Genomic DNA, 27,324 nt, shown 5'->3' with positions numbered 1-27,324 from the left:
ACATATCTATAGAAGCTTTTGCAGTCAGTTTTTATGTTCCCAGCAAGCTTCCTCTCATACTCTATTTTCCCCCTCCTAATCAAACCCTTTGTCCTCCTCTGCTGTATTGCAAAATTCTCCCAGTCCTCAGGTTAGCTGCTTTTTCTGGCCAATTTATATGCCTCTTCCTTGGATTTCACACTCTCCTTAATTTCCCTTGTCACCCTCTTCTTCCCTCTCTCTCTCCTGCCTTATCTCACTCCTCACTCTCTCTCTCCTCACTATCGCTCCCTCCTCACCTTCTTTCTCTTTCACCCTCTCTTTTATCCTCTCTTTCCTCACCCTCTATTTCTCCTCACCCTATCTCTCATGCTCATTCTATCTCTTCACTCTCCTTTCTCTCCACTCTTTCTCCTCACCTTCTCCCCTCTCCCCCACCTGCTCTCCTGTCGCTCTCCCTCTGTCCTATCACCCCCTTTCTCCCCCACTGTATCTAAAGCACTCCAGAGTGTGCAGACCTGATTCTAACTCCCTTCATTTTAGCTTCTGGTAAACTGAAGCACTCTCCTATGACACTCAGAGTTTTGTGAAAGTTTTTTAGCTGACATTTTTCCATATTTTGAAACTGCAGTATTCATGTTTGAAAACCGACATCAATTGCACAGTTGTGGGTGCCGTACGATGTTGTGTGCAGGACTTCATTGTGAGAGTGATGCTGCAGGACAGGTCACTTCAGAATATTCACGCTCAACAAACTACTTTGCACAGCTGAGTAGAAATCTGTCGATCATTTCATCGCAAATGTGGAAGGGAAGAATGTTTCACATTTCTATACTTGCTTTGCCACTGTGCCTTAGTGATATCTGTGTGATCATCACCAAACTGAGTTTCAAACTCCACGCCCTATCAGTCACGATGGCCCCTTGCTCCCACCTCATCAATAATGCCCATCTCTTCCCCTCCCTCATCCTCACTGTCGCTGCTGCCCTTCTTCACGTGATTGTTATCTCAAGATTTGACTGTTCCAACTCTTCCACAGCTCTGCCAGCTGCACCCTGTCCTGACTTAAATCCAGCTTGCCCCCCACCCCTGCCTTCTGCGACCTCTGCTCACCTCCCAGTCCCCCAGTGCACTGAATTCAAAATCCTTGTCCTTGACTCCACCCAGCTTCACCTAATTCCTACTGCTGCACCCTCCTCCAACCTCATCTCCCTGCTCATGTGCTTCCTCCAACTCTAACCTCCTTTGCATCCCTTCCTCGTCCTTGTCATTCCTCCTTTGCTGGCAGATCTTCCAGCTGCCTCAGCCCTAATCTCTTCAAGGACCACTTGGTGTCCATTCCTTGCTCTGTCAGCTTGGCTCAATTGGTAGTACATTTGTCTCTGAATCAGAAGGTTGTGGATTAAAGCCTCTCTCCAGGACCTGACAACAGAATCTAGGCCAACACGTTAATGCGTTACTGAGGGAACGTCTTCATTGTCGGAGATGCTCTTTTCGATGAGCTATTGAACCGAACCCTGCCTGTTCTCTCAGATGGATGTTCGAGATCCCATGGCACTGAGAAGAGCAGGGAATTATCACGGTGCTCTGGCTAACATTTATTGCTCAACCAACACCGTCAAAAAAATTAACAGGTCAGCTGGTCATCGATCTCCCTGCTGTTTCTGCGTTTGCCAACATAACAGCAGCAACTACACTTCATGTCATTAATTGCCTGTGAACTGCTTTGAGGGCAGCCTGGTACTTTGGTTTTTTGCATCTCCAAGGAGATTGCGAGACTGCAGCCGAGGGGCTGGGATGGGTTTAGATTGCTCCAGCTCTCCATTTTTGCGTGTTCAAATTTTAGGAGAGTTATTACCCAGAGTGCCGGCCCATCACTATCATCATGCACTTGGCTGGACCACGGACATACTCAGCTCACATCAGCCATGGGCTTTTGTAGTTCAGACCCTGCATCACATTGTTTGTTTTTTCTATGTGAAGTGCCTTGGAATATTGGTCATTCCCATGTACTATCCAAGTAATGATAGCTACTGTTAATATTAAGAGTTTATTGCTTATCCTTCGTTGCATTGGAAATATATGATACAACTAAGCCGCTTCAGAGGACATTTAAGAAAACATTGTTGGAACTGAAGTCGTCTGATTGGCCTTTCCTTCCCAGAAGGGCATTAGTGAACCAGTTGGTTTTTACAACGATCCAACAGCTTCATGGTCACTTTTACTGATACCAGCTTTTATTTCCTACACTGAATTCAAATTCTCAAACTGCTGTGGTGGGATTTGAATTTGCATTCTCCTGATTTTAGGCCAGGGTTACCACTCTAGCAGCATAACCATTACACTACCATACCTCTAATATTAACAATAGTCATCGCTAGTTGTATAGTACTTGAATAGTACATGATCGAGGCCCAGGAGAGGCGTGAGTTCAGGGCCCAGAGGCCAGCCCACACTGCGATATGTGTGCGCACTAGGTCCATGCAGCAGAGCTGGTCTCCAGTCGTCTTGGTTAATTCTTGCCACTGGAACAAGACCTAGCTCTGTCAAGCCCATGTGATGGCTGGTGTGCAACGGCCACCACGCGTTAAAAAAATCCACGCACAGGCATCTTCCACCCTTCAGGATGCAGTTCAGGACCTGGATTATCAGGTCCTTCATTGAAATACCTATGAACTCATTCCTTTTTGGCATGGAAGCAAGTCGCCCTCGATACGAGGGACTGCCTAAGAAGAAGTAGTTGAATGACAGAAACATCAGGGATGAGAGAATAAAATCTGCCCTGTGATGAAGAGGCTTGAGAGAGCAGCAGGGAGTGAATTGGGATGGATTGCTTAGCATCCCATAAGAGCCAATGTCGGACTAGTTACTGTGCAGGAACGGTAGCTTGCCCTCTCACTGCCTGCACAGTAACATTGTGGGAATTGCAAGAGAAATGATTCCTGGGAATACCTGATGATCCGACAAAGAGCCAAGCAGTAATTTAGATGTTCATGCCATTTTTTTAATTGGAAGAAAGAAGTTCAACATTTGTGGCGAGGTATATCTGACCGTGCGCCCCGTCACCGTCATGAACTGGGGCGGACCACAAACACGCGGAGCCACCACCAGCCAAGGGCTCTTCCCCAGGGAGATTGAAGGCCGATAAATCTCCAGGGCCTGATAGTCTGCATCCAGTTAAGACCCGGCATCAATTCAGCGGGCTTGACATCCATCTTGCTTTCAAGCGCAGATCAAGTGATTTAAAGGCTAGATATTTCTGATCAGCATTCCGAAACATTGAACGCTGAACATGCTGATACCCACGCTGAGTTCAGGCCCAATTGGGAACAATAGCATAGTGGTTATGTATTGGACCAGTAATCCAGAGGTCTGGATTATAGGCCCTGAGACCCTAGTTCAAATCTCACCATGGCAGTTCACTAATGTCTATTAGGGAAGAACATAAGAACATAAAAAATAGGAGCAGGAGTAGGCCATATGGCCCCTCGAGCGTGCTCCGCCATTTAATACGATCATGGCTGATCCGATCATGGACTCAGGTCTACTTCCTGCCCGCTCCCCACAACCCCTTAATCTCTTATCGGTTAAGAAACTGTCTATCTCTGTCTTAAATGTATTCAATGTCCCAGCTTCCACAGCTCTCTGAGGCAGCGAATTCCACAGATTTACAACCCTCTGAGAGAAGAAATTCCTCCTCATCTCAATTTTTTCCGGTCTGGCTTATATGTGACTCCAGACTAACAGCAATGTGGTTGACTATTAACTGCCCCTCTGAAATGGCCCAGCAAGCCACTCAGTTGTACCAAACTGCAACAAAACAGAAGTATACTGCAGCGGTTCAAGAATGCGGCTCACCACCATCTTCTTGAGGGCAGTTGGGGATGGGCAATAAATGTTGGCCGGCGATGCCCACTTTTCTGATAATGAACTGTAAAAACTCCAGCAATTAATGTCTCTGCTTCATGAGACACAGAAGTGAAAAATGGATCATCTTAAAAGCAGACTGTTGGACATCGTGGAGAGATGCAAGTTGGATATCCTGGGGAGTGAAGGGTTAATAGTCGAACTTCTGTGTGTCTGGAAGCAACAGGCTTTCCAAATTAAACAGGTTTACTTTGAAGTGACTTGAGGAGAAAGTATGCCTTGTCTTCTGATATGTAAAGTGCTTGGTGCAGAAATTGCGGTCGAAGGCCACCAACCTGAAAAATATCTATGAACTTACCTTTGGTCTGGGAGATTGGGAGACTTGCGATCCTGGGTCTCTACGCGAAGGCCTGCAGAGAGGCCCACGTATCTTATGGATGAAGGCATTCCGCAAACGTCCCTGTGATCACCTGGGTCGGCCCAACAATCAAAGTAGGGGTATTCCCATTCATAGTTGTGGTGATTTCCGTATGTACGAAATCACCATAAGCATGAATGGGAATAGAGGTAGAGCGTCCGAAATCTGGAGTTCCGAAATTCGTAATGTTCCGAAATCTGGACACTGTGCCGATCTGTGGAGGGGCCATCTGGAATCCGAAAAATGCTCCAAAATACGGACACCTATCCAACCCGTCCAAGACACAAGCCGGGCCCAGGGAGGGGGGAAAACACTCCCAAAAAATTACAAAAAACAAAACACACAAACTCTCAAAACCCTCACCTACTAAATCGGCGAAAAAGAATCAAAAACCAAAAACTCCAACCCACCTCTTCTTACAGGTCTTAACACCCACAGGCAGCGCTGCTCCTGGGGCCACAATGCAGGACTCCCCCCGAGCCTCTTCCCTCGGCCAGAACACAGGCGTGCCAAAAGTCCAAAGCACAGCAACCGCAGCACCCCCAGCCTTGCACGCCGGTGTTCTGCCTAAAACCGCCAGTGCAATACCCCAGCAAAGCTTTGCAAAGTCTGCTCTGCACTTTCCCAAACGGCACAACACCTGTACGAAACAGCCATCCGAAAACCGGACATGCACAGCGCAATCGTCCGGAATCGGCTCCCCAAACCGGCCGGACCCTGCCCCAAATCAAACCGCGCAAATAGAGAGCTGCGATTGGTTCACCATGCCCAATGACCCCGAGCCGACCCGACCACATCCAACCCATTCCCACATGCATGCTATTAATATCTGATGAAAATATTTTAGTGTAGGTTGTACCACAATTTTTCTGAACAAAAATAAATCAAAGTGAATAAGATTACAATAGAGAAAAGAATACAATACCTGTATATATTCTGCTTTTTCACAGAAAAATCCTCTCTCTTTCTCTCGCTTTTTCTCCCTCCCTCCCTCAGGTTTTGCTGAAGAGTTGCAGATTCGGGATGTCCGGAAAAACCCGAAATCCGGAATGGCCTCGGTCCCGAGGTTTCCGGATTTTGGGCGCTCTACCTGTACCTCCAAAAATACAGAAACACTTAAAATAAATTTTAAAAACATCACATAGTTAAAATTAATCAAAATGGTATTTAATTAATTATTTTAAACAAAAATGTTAAGTTTTTACAAAATAAATTTACACATTTTAAAGGGTCTAAAAATAAACTTACCTTATTTCACAGGTTTTTAAATGTTTAAATTATTGAAAAAGAAACTTTTTCTGTCCTCTAAAAGTCTTATGCTGATAGAAGCAGGCCTTATACTTGCTTTTACCCAGCGCAAGAATTTTGCGGGAATTCGTTCGGCAAATAGCCCATTTCTGTTAGATTCGTACAATGATCACAAGTTTCGGGTTTCTGCACATACGCAGTGCATGTCTAAACCCGGAACTTGCGAGGCACATGCGCACCTCGCACATGCCCATAGCGGTCGTGAATTCAATCCCCATGTGTAAGCAAATAAATGTTGGTAATAATATATAACTTAAGTTTTAGAGTAATAAAATGGGGGTAGTGAATCCATTGGCTAAAGATAGCAATTGGTAAAGCTTTTTCTTAAAAGGGTTCAGGGACTGTTCCATCAAGAAGTCTCGTTTAGGGGAAGAAGTTTTGAAGTTCCTTTAATGTAGTCAAAATGTGGTATATAAAGGATCATGGTTTTCAATAGTACCTCAGAGGGTTTGAAAGATCGAACTTGTAACCGAAAAGCCACTCTCTATATACGGTCCCTTTACCGTGTATCAATAAAGTCTGTTCCGTATACTCCACTATGAAGTCTCGTGATTACTGGAAATGTGATGTTGTGAACCAGAGGTGATAGGAGATTGACTGCGAACACAGACTTTCAGTACCCAATTTACAGCTTCGAAATGTCCAGACTGCCCGTCTCGACACCAGATTATCCAGTCCCCAGCTGAACAAGTGACAGCCCTGAGTAATGAAGGAACCTAGACTGCAGCAAATGTAACCGTGCTTCTCTTTGTGACATTTAGGAATCATTCATAAACTCTTCCGCCTTTTATGAGTTGTATGTCGGTGACATCTTATCTCTGTGTTTTTATAAGCAGACCTCAGAATCTGCACATTCCCCTCATGGACCAGAACTTCCCAGCATTCCCCTGCTTTGACTCTGTGGGAGACTGGCTGGATGCCATTGAGATGGGCAGATACAAGGACAACTTTACTGCTGCTGGATACTGCTACCTGGAGTCAGTCGCAAGAATGACAGTCCAGTAAGTGACCATTAATTTAGACAAACTGCCATTAATCTGTGCGTTTCTTCAGTGGTGCAGGTATGAAAGTGAAATGAGTGCACTCATTATCTGCCTGTGCTTGAAGTGTCTCGGTTACCTCCCAATCTAGTTAGGAAGATCCCAGACAACTTGCGCAGCCTCCATTATCCCAGGCAAACCTTATGACTGCCCTACTCCATTTTCTGGAGCAGTGACGTTTGCGTGTTTGCCTGTAACACTGGCGGGGGGACAAATTCAGTCGCATCTCATTTGGGGCGGTAACCCAGGTGCAGCAGTCATTTTAGCGCCTTGAAAAAGTTTGCGCCCTCTGCCCAGAAATTCAGCAGAATCACTCGAAGCGCTGACAGGGGCGATAAATCAGCCATTGCACACCAGAGCTGGGGGGCGGGGCAAAAACAAAAGTTTGGTCGGTACATTGTGCATTCGCGGAATTCCGAATTAGATATAGCTGAGTCTTAAAGGCACGCCATAGCAATGCAACCACTAAAGTTTTCAAAATCACTTGTTTTCAAGCTGTACTGCTATATCTGTCTGCCACTGCAAACTCGGAGGCTTACGCACCATGCTGCGTGCAAACATTGCACTGACTGTGACCTCCGACAGAAGTGCTTCCTCAACCCTTTAAGTGGCCACCAGTTAATGACTCTGCAAACCTGCGGCGACTGTTTCTCCAGATGTTGTTCTTGGCCGCCGCTAAATGACGCGGCCGCACCCAATTTACTGACTGGGGCGCAAGCATGGCGTTGCACCAGGACTGATGTCAGGATCACACTGATCGTCAGCAGCCAGGTGCTACTGGTTTGCGCCCCCAGTGATCCTCTAATGAATTTTCGGTCAGGGCGCTAAAAGTTGCTCTCCCGGTCGGCAACCTCTTAAACTCCCATTAACGCCCCCTCTGGCCGCTAACTGAGGCATTAGGCAACCGAAAATCCAGCCTTGGGAGCCTGGACACATGACCCGCGAACATCTTCAAATGACTTGTACGGTATATAACAGCCGTATGCCAAGCATCATAATTGCTCTCCCTCCTGGTTGAGTTTTATGCTCAGCATATTGAAGCTGGCATCGTGTGGCCACAGTATCAGCTCTTGGGTCACGGGTAGCACAGGCAGGCTAAAGCTTCACCAACTCTGTCCCTAGAGTTTACCTTAACCCAGTCTGAGTTGTGTCCATTACTATACCAGTGCGATTTTCGTTGCCTCTATTAGCCTGCATTACAGGCGGGGCTGTCTAGTTTGCGCTGTTGATTGGCTCGCACTAAAGGCTCGGTTAAGAATGTGGCAGACTCATTCCCTTAAGACCCTGACGGCTGTGTGAGGCAGTAGACTTTCATCCCACCAGCCTTGGCCGTCTAGTTAGTCAGATTCCAGAGGATAGTGAGATTAAATCATTGCACCACCCAGTCTCTCGGCCAGTGATTTATTTACAGGTTGGTCTGAGAACAAGTTTCCACTGGCAACGGGGAACCTCACCCACTGTCTGTGCACATCAGATAATCACGGTCATGTCGTCTGTTCCCTGCACCAGCGAGTGCTCTGAGAATTTAGGCTTGCATATTAGGATATCAAAAAACGTGCATTTAGATAGCGCCTTTAACAACAGAAAAACATCACAGGGGCATATGAAAAATAGATGCTGAGCGAATGATAGATAGATAAGGAGGGATGACCAAAAGCTTGGTCAAAGAGGTGTATTTTAAGGAGAGGGATGTGGAAGTGTTTAGGAAGGGAATTCCAGAGAGTGGGACCTAGGCAGCTGGAGGCACAGTCACCGATGGTGAGTCTGGGGGACGACACCAGAGGCTGGAGTCAGGAGACCGGAGATTACGGGATGGGTGGGGAGTTATGGGGCTGAAGATACAGAGATAGGGAAGGATGTGGCCTTAGAAGGATTTAAACAAAAGATGGGTGTTCTTGTACATGAATCACTGAAAGTTAACATGCAGATACAGCAAGCAATTAAGAAAGCAAACGATATGTTGGCCTTTATTACAAGAGGATTTGAGTGAAGGAGGACAAAATTGCCCCTTTCTGGAAGGCCTGCTAGCGCCTCCGGTTGGTGCCAATGGACACTAATATTTTTATCACCTGGTCACAGCAACCAGAGCGCTCCCCCCCCCCCCCCCCCTCACCCGCCCCCGAATTGCCCCTGAGATTCTTCAGGTGAAAGCACGTTTATGCTCCCCACCCCTGTAGTTTTTGACCCGGGGCAGCATAAACACGCCGATGACATCATCAGCGTGAATGCCGACGCCGTATCACCCCGTGCCGACCCCTTTGCCCCACGGAACGCGGGATTAGCATGGGGCATGGCAGCAACAGCTTCGCGGCCCGTCAATGGAAGCCGCTGGTTCGGCCGGGCCACCAACATGCAGTCCTACATCCTCTCTTAGGTGCCGGGCTGCTGGCCCAGCCGATACCATCCCTGGTTGCCCAGTGGGCACCATGAAAGCAGCTGCAGAGTTGGCAGCAGCACCCCCCTTTGAAAGTAGGGGAAGGACATTATGATGCATCAGCTCAGCGCAGCACTGAATACTTCTAAATTCAGGGCGCGGGGCAATTTCACCCCCAAGGTGTCTTACTGCAATTATATAGGGCCCTGGTGAAACCACACCTGGAGTATTGTGCACAGTTTTGGTCTCCTTTCCTAAGGAAGGATATACTTGCCATTGAGGGAGTGTAACGAAGGTTCACCAGACTGATTCCTGGGATGGGGGGATTGTCCTATGAGGAGAGATTGAGCAGACTAGGCCTACATTCTCTAGAGTTTAGGTGATCTCATTGAAACATACAAAATTCTTACAAGGCTTGACAGGGTAGATGCAGGAAGGATGATTCATCTGGTTGAGGAGTCTAGAATTAGGGGTCAGCCATTTAGGGCTGAGATGAGGAGAAACTTCTTCACTCAGAGGGTGGTGAATCTGTGGAATTCCCTACTCCAGAGAGCTGTGGCGGCTCAGGGACCAGGAACCAATGCTGGTCAGCGAGGAAGGATATGATGGGAGGCTGGGAACTGATACTCTTCACATTGGGTGGAGTGTCTGGAGGAGTTTTATTTTATTTTCAATCCACCAGCGGGTGACATGCTAGACACCTGGTAGCATGTTCAGATAGCATGATCTGAACTAAAGTGATATCGGGGTCTATTTCCTTGCTCTGATGCAACTGATAGAGCCCCAACTCCCAGCCCCATTTGTAATGTGGATTAAATGGAGGGCCTGCAGCACGAGGTGGTGCGAGGAAGCTTGCCTTGCTGGGCACTGTAGGCCTCCTCCCTCCGAGGACAGCATGCCCAGCAGGAGGTGGTATAAGGTCAGATGTGGCATGCACTACCCATGTGACCAGAGAACCGATGTGAGCGAAGATGGCGCACATCAGTGAAGCTCTCGATAACAATATCCACCGGTGACATTTACCAGGTGCATGGCTCCAAGCATGGATGCCACAAAGTAGTGCCTTTCATATTTACTATCGGTCCATGCCAGGCCCTCAAACACACTTCCAGCTCTTTTAATACTTATCAATAGATCATCAGATCTGTGCCGTCTGCCGTACTAATTTATATCTAAATTTGAGGAAAGAACATTCTGAAATTTCCCATTGTTTGCTCACCAAAGATTAGGTCTACAAATACCCGACCGTCACATCCGTATAATGGCAAAGACGCAAGTTGAAAGATCTTCATCATGATACAACGTTATTGGAAAAATGAATACAATGATCACAATATCCCATTCATAGCACATACTGCAAAATTTAATTCTAGCATCAGCTACTTCATATTTCAGTCAGACTTTTAAAATATCTATATTTTGTGATACCACGGTAGAAATATGCTATTTTAATCATTAATTTTATTAGGCAACATTTTGCAGTGCACTAGTTGACATGTACTAGCAATCGATATTACTGCTAAAATAACTTGACAGTGATTTGTGGCTGGAACTTATAAAACACTGCGTTTGGAACTGCCTGTAAAAGTTGTGTGAGTGAAATAGGTAAATTGTTAATTGCAATTTAGCTTAACCATGCCTTGTTAGTCTCTTGCCTGTTTTCTTCTGATTTATTAGTGGTCTTATTATTTAAATGGAGAAAGATTGCAAAGTGCTGCAGTACAGCGGGACCTGGGGGTACTTGTCCATGAAGCACCAAAGGATAGTATGCAGGTACAGTAAGTGATCAGGAAGGCCAATGGAATCATGGCCTTTATTGCAAAGGGGATGGAGTATAAAAGCAGGGAAGTCTTGCTACAGCTATACAAGGTATTGGTGAGGCCACACCTGGAATACTGCGTGCAGTTTTAGTTTCCATATTTACGAAGGGATGTGCTTGCTTTGGAGGCAGTTCAGAGAAGGTTCACTAGGTTGATCCCGGGGATGAGGGGGTTGACTTATGAGGAAAGGTTGAGTAGGTTGGGCCTCTACTCATTGGAATTCAGAAGAATGAGAGGTGATCTTATTGAAATGTATAAGATTATGAGGGGGCTTGACAAGGTGGATGCAGAGAGGATGTTTCCACTGATGGGGGAAGACTAGAACTAGAGGGCATAATCTTAGTATAAGGGGCCGCCCATTTAAAACTGAGATGAGGAGAAATTTCTTCTCTCATAGGGTTGTAAATCTGTGGAATTCACTGCCTCAGACAGCTGTGGAAGCTGCGACATTAAATTAATTGAAGATGGAAGTAGTCAGTTTCTTAAGCGATGGGGTGATGAGTGGTTATGGGGAGCAGGCAGGAAAGTGGAACTGAGTCCATGAACTTATTGAATGGCGGAGCAGGCTCGAGGGGCCTTATGGTCTACTCCTGTTCCTATTTCTTATGTCTTGGAATTTACTCTGCTTTTTTGGAACAGTAATATTTTCTACATGTTTATGATGCTAAAATTGAAAAAAAACTCAAATTAAGTGTTATAACTTTGCAAAAATACTGACTGTAAAGGTCACTACTTATCCTGCATGTCAATACTCTTGCAAGTTGCAACTTACAACCAATACCATTGGCACACTCGCACCGTTAAAGGGCTTCATTCATAAAATGGTTGTCACAACACCAACTTGTATGATACATGGTAACTGACTGTCACACGGGATAGGCTGCAGGGTGGCCCTGTGGCTACCTTTCAGTGACCACTTCACCACTGGAAATGCAGTGCCATTGGACAGCTGTTGTTGCTGTTCAGTTGAAAAGAGGAAGAAAATATAGGCCCTGCTGAACGAAACTGCTTGATACAGCACAACACAAAAGCAAAATACTGCAGATGCTGGAATCTGAAATAAACTCAGAAAATGCTGGAAATCTCAACGGGTCAGGCTGCATCTGTGGAGAGAGAAACAGAGTTAACGTTTCAGAGATTTCCCGCATTTTCTGTTTTTCCATTTGATACAACGCATTGGCTGGCACTGCAGATAACCCCTGTGCGAGACTGCAAGGAGGCCGAAGTGCTGGAGGAGCAGGTGATCTTGACTGCCACTGACAATCGGGTTGGCTGTGTGTGCAACAGATGGCACAGATCTGCAATTGGCTGCTCGGAGTCCATGGAGCCAGCAGCCAGATCCTCACAGTCGTAGACAGGCTGATGTGCCAGAACCTGCAAGTATGATTGTTGGCATAAATGGCAGGCGGGCTGTGGCTCCTGCTGATGAGCCATGAGATACTGTATTGGCACAGCTTCCAAACTAACCCCCCGGTATTCATTTAACTCATCAACTGCCACATTGTCTGCAGTGTGTCCCATCTACAAGATGCACTGAAGCAACTCGCCAAGGCTTCTTCGGCAGCACCTCCCAAACCCGCGACCTCTACCACCTAGCAGGACAAGGGCAGCAAGCACATGGGAACACCATCACTTCCAAGTTCCCCTCCAAGTCACACGCCATCCTGATTTAGAAATATATCGCCGTTCCTTCATTGTTGTTAGGTCAAAATCCTGGAACTCCCTCCCTAACAGCACTGGGGGAGTACCTTCACCACACGGACTGCAGTGGTTCAAGTAGGTGGCTCACCACCATCTTCTGGAGGGCAATTAGGGATGCGCAATAAATGCTGGCCTTGCTAGCGACGCCCACATCTCGTAAATAAAAAAAAAAGCTGCACTCTTCGCTGGCGCCTTGAATCTCGCCTGATTGTACGCCTTCCTTTCCTTGCTTTTTCCTGCTGTTCATATTCTGATGGAATCCAAAAAGACTTAAATCGCAGTCGACCTTGCAGTAAATTATCAGTGAATATTCAGCTATTTATATAAACGTGATGCACTTTTAGAAGAAAATCTCCGACCGCCCCCCCCCCCCCCCCACCCCCTCGCAATCTTTCTCGTAAAATTGCTGACAAAAAATAACAATAGAAACCAGTACTAAAAATATACCGCAAAATTAGAAAATATATCAGACGCTGAAAAGCCCGGGCCCTTTCAGCTGTCTCACCCATGCCACTTCCCTTCGGGGCAGATAGGCTTGCACATAAATCCTCATCATTTCATTCATCACCACATTACAGGAAGGACGTGATTGCACTGGAGAGGATACAGAGGAGATATACGAGGATGTTGCCGGGAGTGGAGAATCTTAGCTGTGAGGACAAATTGGATAGGCTGAATTTGTTTTCCTTGGAATAGAGGAGGCTGAGGGGAGACTTCATTGAGGTGTATAAAATTATGAGGGGCCTAGATATATAGTGGATAGAAAGGGCCCATTTCCCTTAGCAGAGGGGTCAGCAACCAGGATGCATAAATTGAAAGTAATTGGTAGAGGGTTCAGAGGGGATTTGAGGAGAAATTTCTTCACTCAGAGCACTGTGGGGGTCTGGAACTCACTGCCTGAAAGGATGGTAGAGGCAGAAACCCTCATCACATTTAAAAAGTACTTGGATGTGCACTTGAAGTGCCGCAATCTACAGGGCTATGGACCAAGAGCTGGTAAAGTGGGATTAGGATTAGACTAGGGATAGGCCTCTTGTTGGCCGGCACGGACACGATGGGCCGAAATAACCTCCTTCCATGCTGTAAACTTCTATGATTCTATGATTAAGTGCATGGTAATATTTAAATGAAGCTATGGCTGCTTTTTTGGCTAAATCTTTTTAGATTGGTACAGATCCATATTTCTTTTGCACATGAGCCAGATTTTCTAATTTCCCCATGTGCCTTAGCAACTGTAAAATACACCTATCACATTTTAGGTCACTCTAAGTTGCAGAGATGTTGAAGATTCTATAGGTCGAAAAGGGAATTGCAGACCTCAAGCATCTATTACATATTAAAACTGGTCTCTGGATTCGACGGGTATTGCACCTGTGGGTGGCACAGTGAATCTAACGTTATGTGACTAATTGAGGGCAGTAGGGCAGCACCTAATGTTGTGTGACAGCCCCAAACTCAACCTGTAATAACCAACTGGTGCTCCTGTCATTAAAAAAAAGCATTTATGATTGCTGCCTCCCGGAAACCGTCAAGCAGGACCAACAGTGCTTTAAATCACCCCGTGCAGTCTTAAGGAGTTCGGCATATCTTCTGAATAAAAGGAAATATGCAAAGCAAAGGCATATCTTTCAAGGTCCATTCATGCATTGGCCCCGTAAGTTAGCAAATGTCAGGCCAAAAACACAACTGTGGGTTAATTAAAAAAAATCAAGACAGAGAATCGAGGAACCTTATTGCATCGAGTCTGCAGCACAGAAACAGTCCATTCGGCTTAACTGGTCTGTGCCTGTGTTTATGCTCCACACGAGCCTCCTCTTACCCCTCTTCATCTCACCCTATCAGCATAATCTCCTCCAATAGCTTAGTTGCCGACTACTGACCGATACAGACCAGACTGTTTATGGTTGGTTGTCAAGTTGGTTGTCGGGTAGTTCTACAATTGGTCGCACTCTCAGTAGGTAGCACTCTCGCCTCTGAGTCAGAGGTTGTAGGTTCAAGTCCACTCCAGGGACTTGAGCACACCAATCTAGGCTGGCGGTCTAGTGCAGTGCTGAGGGAGCGCTGCACTGTCGGAGGTACCATCTTTCAGATGAGACGTTAAACTGAGGCCCTGTCTGCTCTCTTAGGTGGATGTAAAAGATCCCATGGCGCTACTTCGAAGAAGAGCAAGGGAGTTATCCCCGGTGTCCTGGCCAATATTTATCCCTTAATCAACATAACAAATTAAATTATCTGTTTATTATCACGTTGCTGTTTGTGGGAGCTTGCTTGTGTGCATATTGGCTGCCACATTTCCCACACTCCAAAAAGTACTTCATTGTCTGTAAAGTGCTTTGAGATGTCTGGTGGTCGTGAAAGGCGCTATATAGATGCAGGTCTTTCTTTCAATGCCCCTGGACCATGGAGGAGAATTTTTAAAAATCCAGAGTTTTCGCTATTGATTGCTAAACAGATACCCCTGCTGCATCAGGTGAGGGCAGGATTGGTCTCCATGTAATGCCCCTCGCTGTCTAGGCTTGCGGGTGGAGAATGGCCACATGGGCATGGTACCCGAAAGCTGTGGAAGTCTGTCACAGCCGGAACCTTCAGAAAAGTAGGGCAAACTGGAGGGAAAGGAATTGTTTGCAAAACAAAATGCAGAATTTTGAAAAATATTGAGGATTTGCAACACAGGCTGTTTGAAAGCACACAGAGTGATTTTGTGATCACTTGGATAATGCTTTTCATCCAAAGCTGTCTGACCTTGATGGGACATATCAGTCCCCCACTCCAGAGTTTGGGTCGCTTCATCCATCTCAATTGAAGCCGTCACCCAAGGAACAGCCTTTAAGCAGCAGCCTTCCGGGATGTGATGCGAGTCTATTCTGATTCTTTCAGTTTTGGTCATTTGTGAGAGATTTCAATAAAAAGCCGTGGCAGGTAATTTAATGGATGAAGTGCCACTAGAAATGGGAGCTTGTACAAGCTGATTATGTCAGTATGATCATTATACTTAGCTGGGCTTTTCGTTCAATCACCAGCAAGGCCCCCAATCTCAGCGAGCATAATGGGAATGAATAACAGCGGATGACTGCAAGCACTAAATTCTGTTTGGCTTTCTTCCACAGGGATGTAATGAGCCTGGGGATTACATGTGTTGAACACCAGAAACAAATCCTCAGCAGCATTCAGACTCTACGAGCACAGGTTATACAAATGCACGGACGAGGCGTTCAGGTTTGACAGCGGCATCCACCTAGGTCTCCTCTGCGAGCTGCGTTCTTGACAAAATGCCAACATAAACTGCTTGTCTGAAAGCAGTGTGTTTACAAGATGATGCCTGTGTGTGGAATGTCCAGGGAAGAGGACCAGAGAGCCAGTCTTTGTATAAAATTTTTTTTTAAAGATAGTTTCAGCAAGGGGCTATCTCGAAATGGGTTGCTGAAGCAACCAGATACATGGCATTCCTGTAACTCGGATGGAGTAGGAAAAGAACAGGATACAAGCGGCAATGTTGGGTTACCTTTCCTTTCTATCAGCTCTGTTTTTGTTTAATCGTCGTGGTTCAGTAAACACTGCTTGATAGGATAGGCGAGGAGCTAGTACAGGCACTCTCTGTCGTCTGACTGAACAAAAAAACATTAGCTTGGACTGGAGCATTTCTGTTTTAACTTTCAGTTGGCGTTCTTTGAATGTCCAGGATTACATGTTATAAGATCATCTATGGAGCAATCTTCAGTCGTATAACTCAAGTGCCCACTTTCTTTAAGTCCATGAGCTGTGTGTGAGATTTAAACTTCTGGCCAAGCATGTTTGTCCTGGCAGTATGGGAGCTCGGAGAATGAAATGTCCATTTCATTCCTAGTTTTGGCTGCCTGAAAACGTAGCCGACCTGCTTAGCAAGTGCCTGAGATGGGCCGCCTTTATTATGTTGGGTAATTTAACGTTATGGCTAAATAGCGGTGAGCTGGGCTAAAAGATGTGTCGAGGGGCTACAGATTAATCAGCAATAAATCTTGTGATCTTCAATACAAATGTTCAACTGCATTCAGTACAGGCCAACACACCTTCAATCTCCTGCTTCTAAAACAACGGGAAACTAGGCCCTTACGACTTGAAAGGTTTGAAAAGGAATTTAATGTTTCTGCTTATCAATCAATGAGAGCTGTGTCAAATGGACATGGTTATTTCAGATAGTCTGGTGGAGCCTGAGTGAGGATCACGGAGCATTGCTACCATTCAGTCTCGGCTCAGTTGGTATTTTCGGGCCTTTTCACATTGATCTCCCATGATAGTTTGCCAGTTAACTGCAACACCACTCCGGGGTCTCCAAGAGATGGCTCATACAATGAATTTCATCTGAGTGGGGTAAAGGGGCTGTGTTATAAAAATAGTTCATTAAATTTAAAACTATTCTGTAGGTTTAATTGAAACAGAGGAAATTAGTCCCAAATCGCAAGTGTCAATGATTTGTGTCAGTGCATTGAAGGTTTATACTGGACACGTGCTTACAGAATCCATGGCTGCGCTTTATTGGTGGGATATCACATAGATTGGTGAAAGTTCTTTGCATGCTCCCCAAATTAATTCCTGGATAATCTAGGCTGCTTGCCATTGCCCATGGCACACTTAGTCATTTCAATTCTTGTCATATTCTCCCTGACCTTTTCATCACATCCATATTGCCCCTTTCCTACTGGCACACTCTAGCCGACCAATTTCTCTGTAGATACCATCCAGACCTATTCTTCAGTCTATTGCCAGGATCCACACATGACTGGTGGAGATAAAGAACCTCTCTCCTGGCCTGGGACAATGTCTGCTCACTCACTGCATTGAGCGAGCCAATGTCAAGAGCTGATTTCTGGGGAAACCATAATACTCTCTTCCCTCCACCAGTTTTGTTTTATTTGTTCACGGGACACAGGCATCAGCATTTATTGCCCATCCATAATTGCCCTTGAGAAGGTGGTGGTGAGCTGCCGCCTTGAACCACTGCAGTCCGTGTGGTGAAGGTACTCCCACAGTGCTGTTAGGGAGGGAGTTCCAGGGTTTTGACCCAACGACGATGAAAGAACGTCAATATATTTCCAAGTCAGGATGATGTGTAACTTGGAGGGGAACTTGCAGGTGATGGTGTTCCATACGCCTGCTGCCCTTGTCCTTCCAGGTGGTCGAGGTCGTGTGTTTGGGAGGTGTGCTTTGGTTATCAAGCACATACAGTTGTCCAGCCTAAACTCCACTGACTAGACAATTTGATGATTATTTTGTTATGAATTTGTCAAATATGTGCATATTTTGCCGCTTATTCTAAATTTGACCTTTTTTAGTTTGGTCACTCTCCAATGGTGACCTAATTGTTACTTTTGGGATATTGCTTTAATTCACCTTCTTGGCTTGGCTTTATTGCTTTCCTGGCCAACATCTCACTCCCTTTAGCTGGTTCCATTTGGCAGCTGAGGCCACATCACATTTTGAGAAACATTTAATTAAAATACTGACTATTCTTAATGGTTCCTGATGGTTTTGTTCATTTCTTGGGCAAACACTAATTTTATTAATATGATTAATCTGTGTCAAGTGAACGAGAGCTATTGATATAATCCAATAACCAAATTCCCAGTGTAAGAATAAGATGCATCCATCCCTTCAAAGACATTTCCTAGACAGTTTCTTTACCTCAGTGATCCCCATCCTGTAACCCTGCAATATCAATACCTAACCCAGTACCAATGTGACAGCCTAATTTAATCTAAGCATTCTCAACTGATTCACGATGGGTAATTTTTCAAGCTGGAGTACAGTTCTGTTCTAAATGATTGGACAATCCCGTATAAAGCAAGTTGGAATATCCGAGCTGCGTTCCAAGCAAAGAGGCTCCCCAGCAGGAGCGCAAGTTTGGAAAATGATCTTAAAAGAATCTTTTTAGGATCTATCCAATCTCTGACCAACATAGAATCATAGAATAGTATAGCTCAGAAGGAGGCCCATCGAATCGTGCTGACTCTTACGAAGAGCAATCTAGTTAGTCCCACTCCTCCTGCATAGTCCCACTTTTCCTCATATCCCAGCAAATTTTTCTCCTTCAATTATTTATCCAATTCCCTTTTGAAGGCTATTATTGAATCAGTTTTCACCATGCTATCAGGCCATGTATTCCAAATCCTAACCACTCTTTGCATAAAAATGATTTTCCTCATGTTGCCAATCACCTTAAATCTGTCCCCTCTGGTTATCGACCCTTCAGCCAGTTTCTTTTTATTTACTCTGACTAAAACCTTCATGATTTTAAAAACCTCTTAAATATCCCCTTAGCCTTCTCTGCTCTGAAGAGAACAACCCCATCTTCTCCAGTCTATCCACGTAACTGTAATCCTTCATCCCTGAAACCATTCCAGTAAATCTCTTCTGTACCCTCTCTAAAGCCTTCAGAGCTTTCCTAAAGTGTGGTGCCCAGAATTAGATGCAATACTCAGTAAATAAAACCATTCACTCTCATTGCATTGATTAAAAGAAATGCATTGGATCGGAATTGGAAAGATCTCCACTGATAAGTGTCTGGTTCTCTGACGGCCTGTGCCCTGATAGAGAACGACAACAGGTTTGGTCTTCACCTATTCTATCTGAAGAGGGTTACTGATTGCATTTTGAATGTGAACCCGCAGTCAGCTATGCCTGAATGCCATCATCATCATAGGCAGTCCCTCAGAGTCGAGGATGACTTGCTTCTAGACTAGAAATGAGTTCTCAGGTGACTGAAGAGTCCAATGCGGGACCTACAGTCTCTGTCACAGGTGAGGCAGACGGTGGTTGAAGGGACGGGTGGGTAGGGAGCCTGGGTTGCCGTGCGCTCCTTCCGCTGTCAACGCTTTGCTTCAGCTTGCTCTCGGTGAAGAGACTCGAGGTGTTCAGCGTCTTCCCGGATGCTTTTCCTCCACTTTGTGCGGTCTTGAGCCAGGGATTCCCAGGTGTCGGTGGGGATGTAACATTTTTTTCAAGGAGGCTTTGAGTGTGTCCTTGAAACATTTCCTCTGCCCACCTGAGGCTTATTTGTCGTGTCAGAGTTCCAAGTAGAGCGCTTGCTTTGGGAGTCTCGTGTCAGGCATGCAGGCGATGTGGCCCATCCAGCAGAGCTGATTGAGCGTGGTCTGTGCTTCGATGCTGGGGATATTGCCCTGAGCGAGTTGGTGATGCCTATCCTGCTAATAAATTTGCAGGATCTTGCAGAGGCAGCATTGGTGGTACTTCTCCAGTGTTTTGAGTTGCCTGTTGTACATAGTCCATGTCTCTGAGCCATATAAGAGGGTGGGTATCACCACTGCTCTGTAGACCATGAGCTTGGTGCCAGATTTGAGGTTCTGGTCTTCAAACACTCTCTTCTTCAGGTGACCGAAGGCTGCACTGGCGCACTGAAGGCAGTGTTGGACCTCGTCGTCGATGTCTGCCCTTGTTGATAGTAGGCTCCCGAGGTATGGAAAATGGTCCACGTTGTTCAAGGCCTCATCGTGGATTTTGATAACTGGGGGGCAGTACTGTTTGGCGGGGCAGATTGGTAGACGACCTTTGTCTTATGGATGTTTAGTGTAAGGCTCATGCACTTGTACGCCTCGGTGACTGTGTTGACGATGGCTTGGAGTTCGGCCTCCGAGTGTGCGCAGACGCAGGCATCGTCTGCGTACTGTAGTTCGATGATGGAGGATGGGATGACCTTGGATCTGGCCTGGAGGCAGCGGAGGTTGAATAGATCACCGTTTTTCATGTAATTTAGCTTCACTCCAGTGGGGAGCTTGCCGAGAATGAGATGGAGCATTGCAGCAAGGAAGATTGAGAAGAGCGTTGGTACGATGACACAGCCTTGCTTGATCCTGTTCTGAATGTGGAATGGATCTGTGGTGGATCCGTTGGTCAGGATCATGGCTTGCATGTCATCGTGGAGCAGGCGGAGAATGGTGACAAACTTTTGAGGGCAGCCGAATCTGAGGAGGACGCTCCATAATCCCTCATGGTTGACAGTGTCAAAGGCTTTTGTGAGGTTGAAGAAGGCCATGTACAGGGGTTGGTGCTGTTCCTTACATTTCTCTTGTATCTGCCGCGCAGTGATGATCATGACCATTGTGCCCCTTAGTGGGCGGAATCCGCATTGCAACTCTGGGAGGAGTTCTTCAGCACAGGAAGAAGGCGATTCAGGAGGATTCTTGCGATGACTTTCCCGGTGGTCGACAGCAGGGAGATTTCTCTATAGTTACCGCAGTCGGACTTGTCACCTTTCCTGAAGATGGTCACGATTACAGCATCTCTGAGATCTCCTGGCATGATCTCCTCCTTCCAGATAAGAGAGATGAGGTCATGGATCCACACCAGTAGTGCTCTCTCCACGTTTTAGTGCGTCAGTGGGGATTCCATCTGCTGCTGATGACTTGTCGTTCTTCAGTTGTCACATGAAATTTTCAACCTTGTGTCGGGCTGGGGTTGTGCTGAGGTGGTGGCGGGTAGCATGCTGTGGGATGGAGTCAAGCCATTGCCTGTTTCTGGATTTATTTATATGGGGTACAGCAGTTGCAAACATTACCACAATTTTCAGTGTAGATTTTCTGAATATTCAATATATAATAGAGTGTAATGGTCCTGATCCTAATCTGTTTCCATTGCAAGTTATCTGAAGGGTGTTTTAAGCAGTTTATTTTGCGCCAAGAGCCAATCTTGGGCATTGTTAGATCAGTTCAATTTTGCAGTGGTTTGAACAAGGGCAACAAACTGATTTCTTCACAATTAAAATAATCTCCCCCCCCCCCCCCATGCACTCCAAAGCCAAGGAGCCCTGCGATTGTAAGAATTTGTCATTTATTTTGTGAACAGATGGTCAGAAACACTTATCATTGAAGGTACTTGAGTTCCACATGTCGGTCTATACCGATGGTACTCATAATATGATCTGGAGGCTTGTGTTCCCCTCCCCCGCCCCCCCCCCCCCCCCCGCCTGACCATCACCTCCGGTAATCAGCAGGCATGCCACTCCATGTCTTCCCAGCCTTGGATCCTGACTGAGCTGGAGTTCAGTACTTTCCCCTTTGTTTTTCAGGAAATGTGGGCAATGGGACGGTATGAAGATCCCAGCCTCCAACCAGCACTTGATAGGATCTTTGTTAAAACAGAGCAGTTGGTCCTATAGTTTGTTTTGTTCACGCCCCGTCACGTAACGTTAGGTCTTCACTTGAGGAATTGCCCACAATGGCAAGGCTGAAATCTAGAGCTTACAAGGTAGATGACCCTCACACACCATCTCTCTGTAATGTACCATTCCAGACAGTGGCACTGCAGCAAGGCATAGGTTGGGTTGGTGGCACTTGTCCAAACGTTAATGGGCATCGCTGGTTCCAGACATTCAACCAATTGGCTTGGCACACTCCAGCTCAGCTCCTATTCTTTAACCCAATGTGATTGGTAAGCTCAGGAGTTATATGACTGAATGAAAATAGGTGTTTTCTAGAGGGAATTTTCTAAAAAAATTTGTGATGCATAGGAATACAGTACCATTCAATTTTCTTTTAAAGACTGAACCAATTTGATTCTTACAGTAATTACATGTTCTTAAATCTTCTGCTCATGAGCTGCAATGATCGCTACATGAAATATAGCAAATGTTTCATTAACCTGCTCTCCAATTAAACAAAGACATTCCAGCCTATAACGTAGCGCCAACAATATATTGTGATACTTTCATTCGTTCTTGAGAAATCTGGGTGAAGGCCCAGGGTCCCAGTGCAGGCCACAACCAAGACTGACCAAAGTAGAAGAGGCAAATCAAGTTGCAATGATTAGCTGTCACCAAGCTTGGGTCTTAAGACGCTGTTTGTATTACTATATAAGGGATATAGAAAGGACTTGTATTTAATAATGTCCTTCGCATACTCGGGATGTCCCAAAGCACTTCACAGCAAATTAATTTGTTTTTTGTTATGTAGGCAAATGGTGCAGCCATTTTGCACACAGCAAGATCCCACAAAAGTAATGAGATGATTGAGCAGCTGTAGAATAACTATTGACCAGTACATTGAGAGAACTCCCTTGCTGTTCAGTTCTATTGCGATCCTGTACATCCACCTGAACAGACAGACGGAGGCCTCCACCTAACATGGGAGCCAAAAAATGGCACCTCCAACAGTGCAATCCTTTCTCAATACTCCACTGAAGTGCCAGCCTAGATTATGTACTCCAATCCCTGGAGTGGGGCTTGAATCCATGACCTTTTACCTGCGAGGCGAGTGTTACCACTGAGCCAAGCTAACTCGCATATGAAATGTGATGAGGAGGAACGTAGCTTCTCACACTGATCTGACATAATTTTATGAACCCCTGTATCATCTGTCATTTCCTCATCGTGATGACATACAGATGCCTCGCTCCTTGCAGTCCAGCAGTTTCATTTGGTACCCAGCCATTAGGAAAGGTGCAAGAACCTCTTGGACTGGGTTCACTTTCGCCATCGCTCTGGGAAAAAGTCTCGTCGACACGTGTCAACTTCCAGCCTTGTTTAACCAAAACCAGCTTCGTGTTAACACTGAGGGTGGCAGGTGGGTAGAGTGAGGAGAGGGGCAAAAGGAGTGATGAGTTTATATCTTGTAGCAAGATTGTGCTACTCAAGCCATCATATAGCTCCCTACCCATGCATTCCCATTGAATGTACAAGTGTGTTTCATCAAGTGGAACCCTGATGTGTTATTTAGCAGTAACAATTTTTGGACATCACGTCTGAGTTTTCATGCGACCAATTGTGACACAGTAGATAAATGGTGCAAAGTATCACAATACACTTAAAATAAGATGTGTATCTCACTGACATGGTACACCCTCTACACGACAACACATCCAGTTTGTGCGGACTGCACGGCCCACACAAAAGATTGAATGGATTACTGGATAAGGAATTTGAACACATCCAGGCTGTCACTTCAGCGCAGTACAAAGGGAGGCACCATCTTTCGGATGTTATGTTAAAATGAATCTACATCTATTCCAACAAGAACAAGGGGTTCTTCAATGTCTTGGGCAACACCATCAAACTGGTCATTATTCGTACTTGCTGTGCATTAGGTTCTGCTGTGGGCAATTGGTGACCAAGCTCACCAACATAACAACAGTGACCATACTTAAGAAAAGTAACTCATTGGTTATAAGAACATACGGCCCCTCGAGCCTGCTCCGCCATTCAATAAGATCATATCTGATCTGATCATGGACTCAGCTCCACTTCCCCGCCCACTCCCCATAACCCCTTATCCCCTTATCGTTTATGTACTTTGGAACATCCTGAGGATATGATAAGCCCCTCTATAACTACAAGTTAATAGAGAAACATAAAGTTCTTGTTTTGGGGTACTTTATAATCCAATTTAAAAGAAAAGGAATCATTTTATTGAGGGTTAAAAACATTACCTCCAGGAAGCAGCCAGATGCTGAGTCACTGGATGCAGAGTTTCACCTTCACTGATTTGCCTGGGACAGACTGCTTGAAACCAGCAAGCTAATTGAAAAATTCAAACATTGATTGTAAAGGGATTGTCTTTAAGTTACACATTCAAACTGAGAATTAAGCATTGGCATCTACTTAGGTTGCCCAGGTGACCATGGAGTATCATCTCAGTTTCGCAATGGGTGGATACTGCAGGGCACGGTTTCATTGATGTAAATTTTCAACGATACGGCCAAGCATTTTTAGTTTGAATTGGCCATTTGTTTTTATTTATGAGGCCTTCCTTGTGGGGTAAGAGGAGTGGCGTTGGGGGAGAGTACAGCTATAATTCTGATGGCAATGGGCTTCACCCTACATCAGCCTAGAGGCCCATACACAACAGGGCACTTACTGACGGAAATGCTACATCATTACAGAAAATAATTACCGCTCTGTGGTTAGAACTGGTGACCCATTCGGCAGTTGGTTGTGTCCTTCACAGAAATTAAATTTTGCTTCTCTTTGTCTTACGAAAACAGAAAAAAAATCTTCTAAATAATGATGCTGTAAATCAGCTTGGTTCAGATTTCCTTGTTTTTTTGATATTCATTGCCTTCGTGTGAAACAATGTAAAATATATTTAAAAATGCAATATATTTTTCTAATTTGTCGAGGGATTAAAACAAATAAATTGTGGTGGAGTAAGTGGTAAAAATAATAACTAGGTAAGCTTGGGTAACAAAAAATACTTGGAAAAATATATAATCTGGAGGTAGGTTAGTCCACAGATGTGCTGAGAGATTGATGCACCTTGGTCAGGGTCAGTGGGCAGGGCAGAACTGGCAATAAAATACAGACATTATGATTGCAGTGTTTTCTCAAGCTGAAATGATGTCAGGCCTGATGTGGAATAAAAACAATGCACTGTCTGGGGATTTTCTGTGTGTGTGTATAGCTGAGCAAATGTTCATTGTCGATTTTAAATAGCATGTTTATTTTGTAGTTAGATTTTTTTTAATTCTATTTATACTGATCCTATCTTTGTGTAGATCTTGCGGAAAGCTTGCCGCTGTGCACTGTGTTTAACAAAATCGTAAGCCCCCCGTTTATAAAGAATACATTTACTGTTTCACCACGCACCGAGCACAAGCAAATCTTCCCCAACGTCTTTAATAACCATGTTTTAAAAGGGGGATTATTTAGAGCATAATTGCACATTTTTGAAACATTATTTTCATGCAAATCAACGTAAGAGATGAAAAAGCTGGGGAATGGAACACTGTCTAATGCAAGCTTCTGGTGTCAGCAGTAGTCAGAGGTCAAGGATTGCACAGACTATCCTATCCCAACAATGCACCTCAGCCCCTACCGAAGAGAAGCTCCCTCGACTACGTTGCACTAAATTTTAAGGAGACATTCGGGTGAAATTCGACTTTGGCAGTTGTGCAAAAGAGACGACAGTGAATAGGCCGCCCGTTTTACATCTCGCTCGTTTCACATCCCGCCTGTTTACATCCCGACCTGGTTTATATCCCGCCTGTTTTACATCCCGCTCGATTTTCGATTCTCTTGAAGTCAGTGGAGATGAACATTTTGCTGGGCGTAGAAGGGGCTGCTGATTCGTAACGCCAAATTCAAGTTTGACCCCCCATTGGCCAGAGCTTTCCAAGATCCGGTGCCACCTACAGGCCTCGCAGGCAGTGAGCAGCTGATGGGAGAAGCACAAACGAAGTGCCATTGATTTTCTATCCATTGACATTAAATCAAGCGTTGTGGCACTGATCATATAGACTGCTTTAACAAAGATAACCTAAGAAGGTAACTTGGAACCATTGCTGGGAGCTCGCTGTACAGCATCTACTGAACCACTCCCTGGAGCAGCAGTAGAGTGAAATTGTTAAAGTTGGACCATGCCAGCGTCCCAGCTTGCCTGAAAACTTTAAATCAATAACACTTGCAGTCCAGCTTGCTAAAATTGATGTCCATATTTAATGTCATTTAATTTGTCTAAACCACTATTAAATAAGACTGACATTAAAAAAATCAAAATTAGATTCTGAAATACTGCAGAAATTCGATAGTGAAGTGGTTATGTTACTGAACCCAAAATCCAGAGTTCAAATCCCACTATAGCAGTTTGAAAATTTGAATTCAATTTTTGAAAAAATGTCAAAAATGAAAAAAGTTGCTATCAATAAAAGTGACCTTGAAGCTCTTGAATTGTCATTAAAATCTCACCTGGTTCCCCAATGTCCTTTAACCGGCCGTCCTTACCCGGTCTGGCCTATATATGCCTCCAGACCCTCATCCATGTGGTTGCCTCTCGACTGTCCTCAGATGTGGCCTAGCAAGCCACTCCATTGTATCAAACGGCCAACTAGAGATGGCCACTGAATACCAGCGATACAAGATGAATAATAAAAAGTAAAGACCCTGTAATTCCACAAAGTTTTAAAATGTGTTGTATGTCAGTTGTAATTTCGCTGGCAGTTTAATGCATCCAGCGCTAAAGATGCCATTTGCCATCGCTCCTCTTGGAGCCCTGGTTTTAGGAATACACTGTGATATCTAGGGGAAAGATCAAGGTTGGAAAGCGTAATAGAAAAGATAAGTTAAATCAAGAAATAACTGTTAGCTAAACCTGGGTTTAAAAGCTTGTCGGTTGTAGAAATGACATCACAGTTGCACAGAGTGGGTGTGGGTAGTTGCCAGTGTGAAGTTTGGGAATATATGCTTGTCAACATCAACCTAGTGATATGTAAATTTCTAGGGGCAGAAATTCCCACCTTATCGCCACCCATTAATGTGGAGAAAGTGCCTGCGGGCCGCTATTCCATCAGCTGGTAGTGGGTCCCGGGGCGTCTGTCATTTCCGTGCTCCCAGTACCGCTGCTGTTCCGAAGTATTGCCTTGAAAAGAAAAATGGCACAGTGGTGAAGTCAGTTGGTGTGCAACGCCAACTTTACGTCACCAAGGCGAACTTCGACCCCAGCGCTGATTTCAGTGCTGGATCCGAAACACGCCAGATAAACCCAACGTGCAAGCAGACTGAACACCTCTTAAAGGGACACACACCCCTTTCAGGTAAGTTTGCATTTCAGCTTTTGGACTTTTTTTTTTATTTTACTGAAGTATTGGTTTGCTGCAATAGATGTTAAAAGTTTTTTTAAGTACATAGGGAGTGCTGCTGGATGGTTCGGGTCGGGGGGGGGAGGGAGGGAGGGAGGTCAGGTCGGGTGGGGGGGAGGGGGAGCGCGGGTCGGGTCGGGAGGAAGTAGGAGCTGGACGTGGGAGGCAGCCTAATGCACGCAGCCCCAGTGAGGCCATTCGGCCAGGGCTAGGGGCTGCGTGCTTCGGGCCCCTCCCACACAGTTTTGGACGCCTGGAGCT

General features: G+C 45.4%; 1 protein-coding gene across 5 annotated transcripts in view; it reads left to right on the top strand.

The window, feature by feature from the left end:
* Nucleotides 1–15,729, top strand: part of LOC139279906 (ephrin type-A receptor 7-like) — a 634,755-nt gene extending 619,026 nt beyond the window's left edge. For 4 of the 5 annotated variants that reach the window (XM_070899215.1, XM_070899214.1, XM_070899217.1 and 1 more), the window contains 2 exons: nucleotides 6,406–6,573; nucleotides 15,615–15,729. In XM_070899215.1, coding sequence (XP_070755316.1) covers nucleotides 6,406–6,573; nucleotides 15,615–15,729 — 283 coding nt within the window. The remainder of the gene's footprint in view (nucleotides 1–6,405; nucleotides 6,574–15,614) is intronic. The other variant, XM_070899216.1, reaches the window with a different exon arrangement.
* Nucleotides 15,730–27,324: the final 11,595 nt, after the last annotated feature.

This window comes from Pristiophorus japonicus, chromosome 14, assembly GCF_044704955.1.
Source record: "Pristiophorus japonicus isolate sPriJap1 chromosome 14, sPriJap1.hap1, whole genome shotgun sequence".
Lineage (NCBI taxonomy): Eukaryota > Metazoa > Chordata > Chondrichthyes > Pristiophoridae > Pristiophorus > Pristiophorus japonicus.
This window is presented reverse-complemented; position numbering and strand designations above follow the sequence as displayed.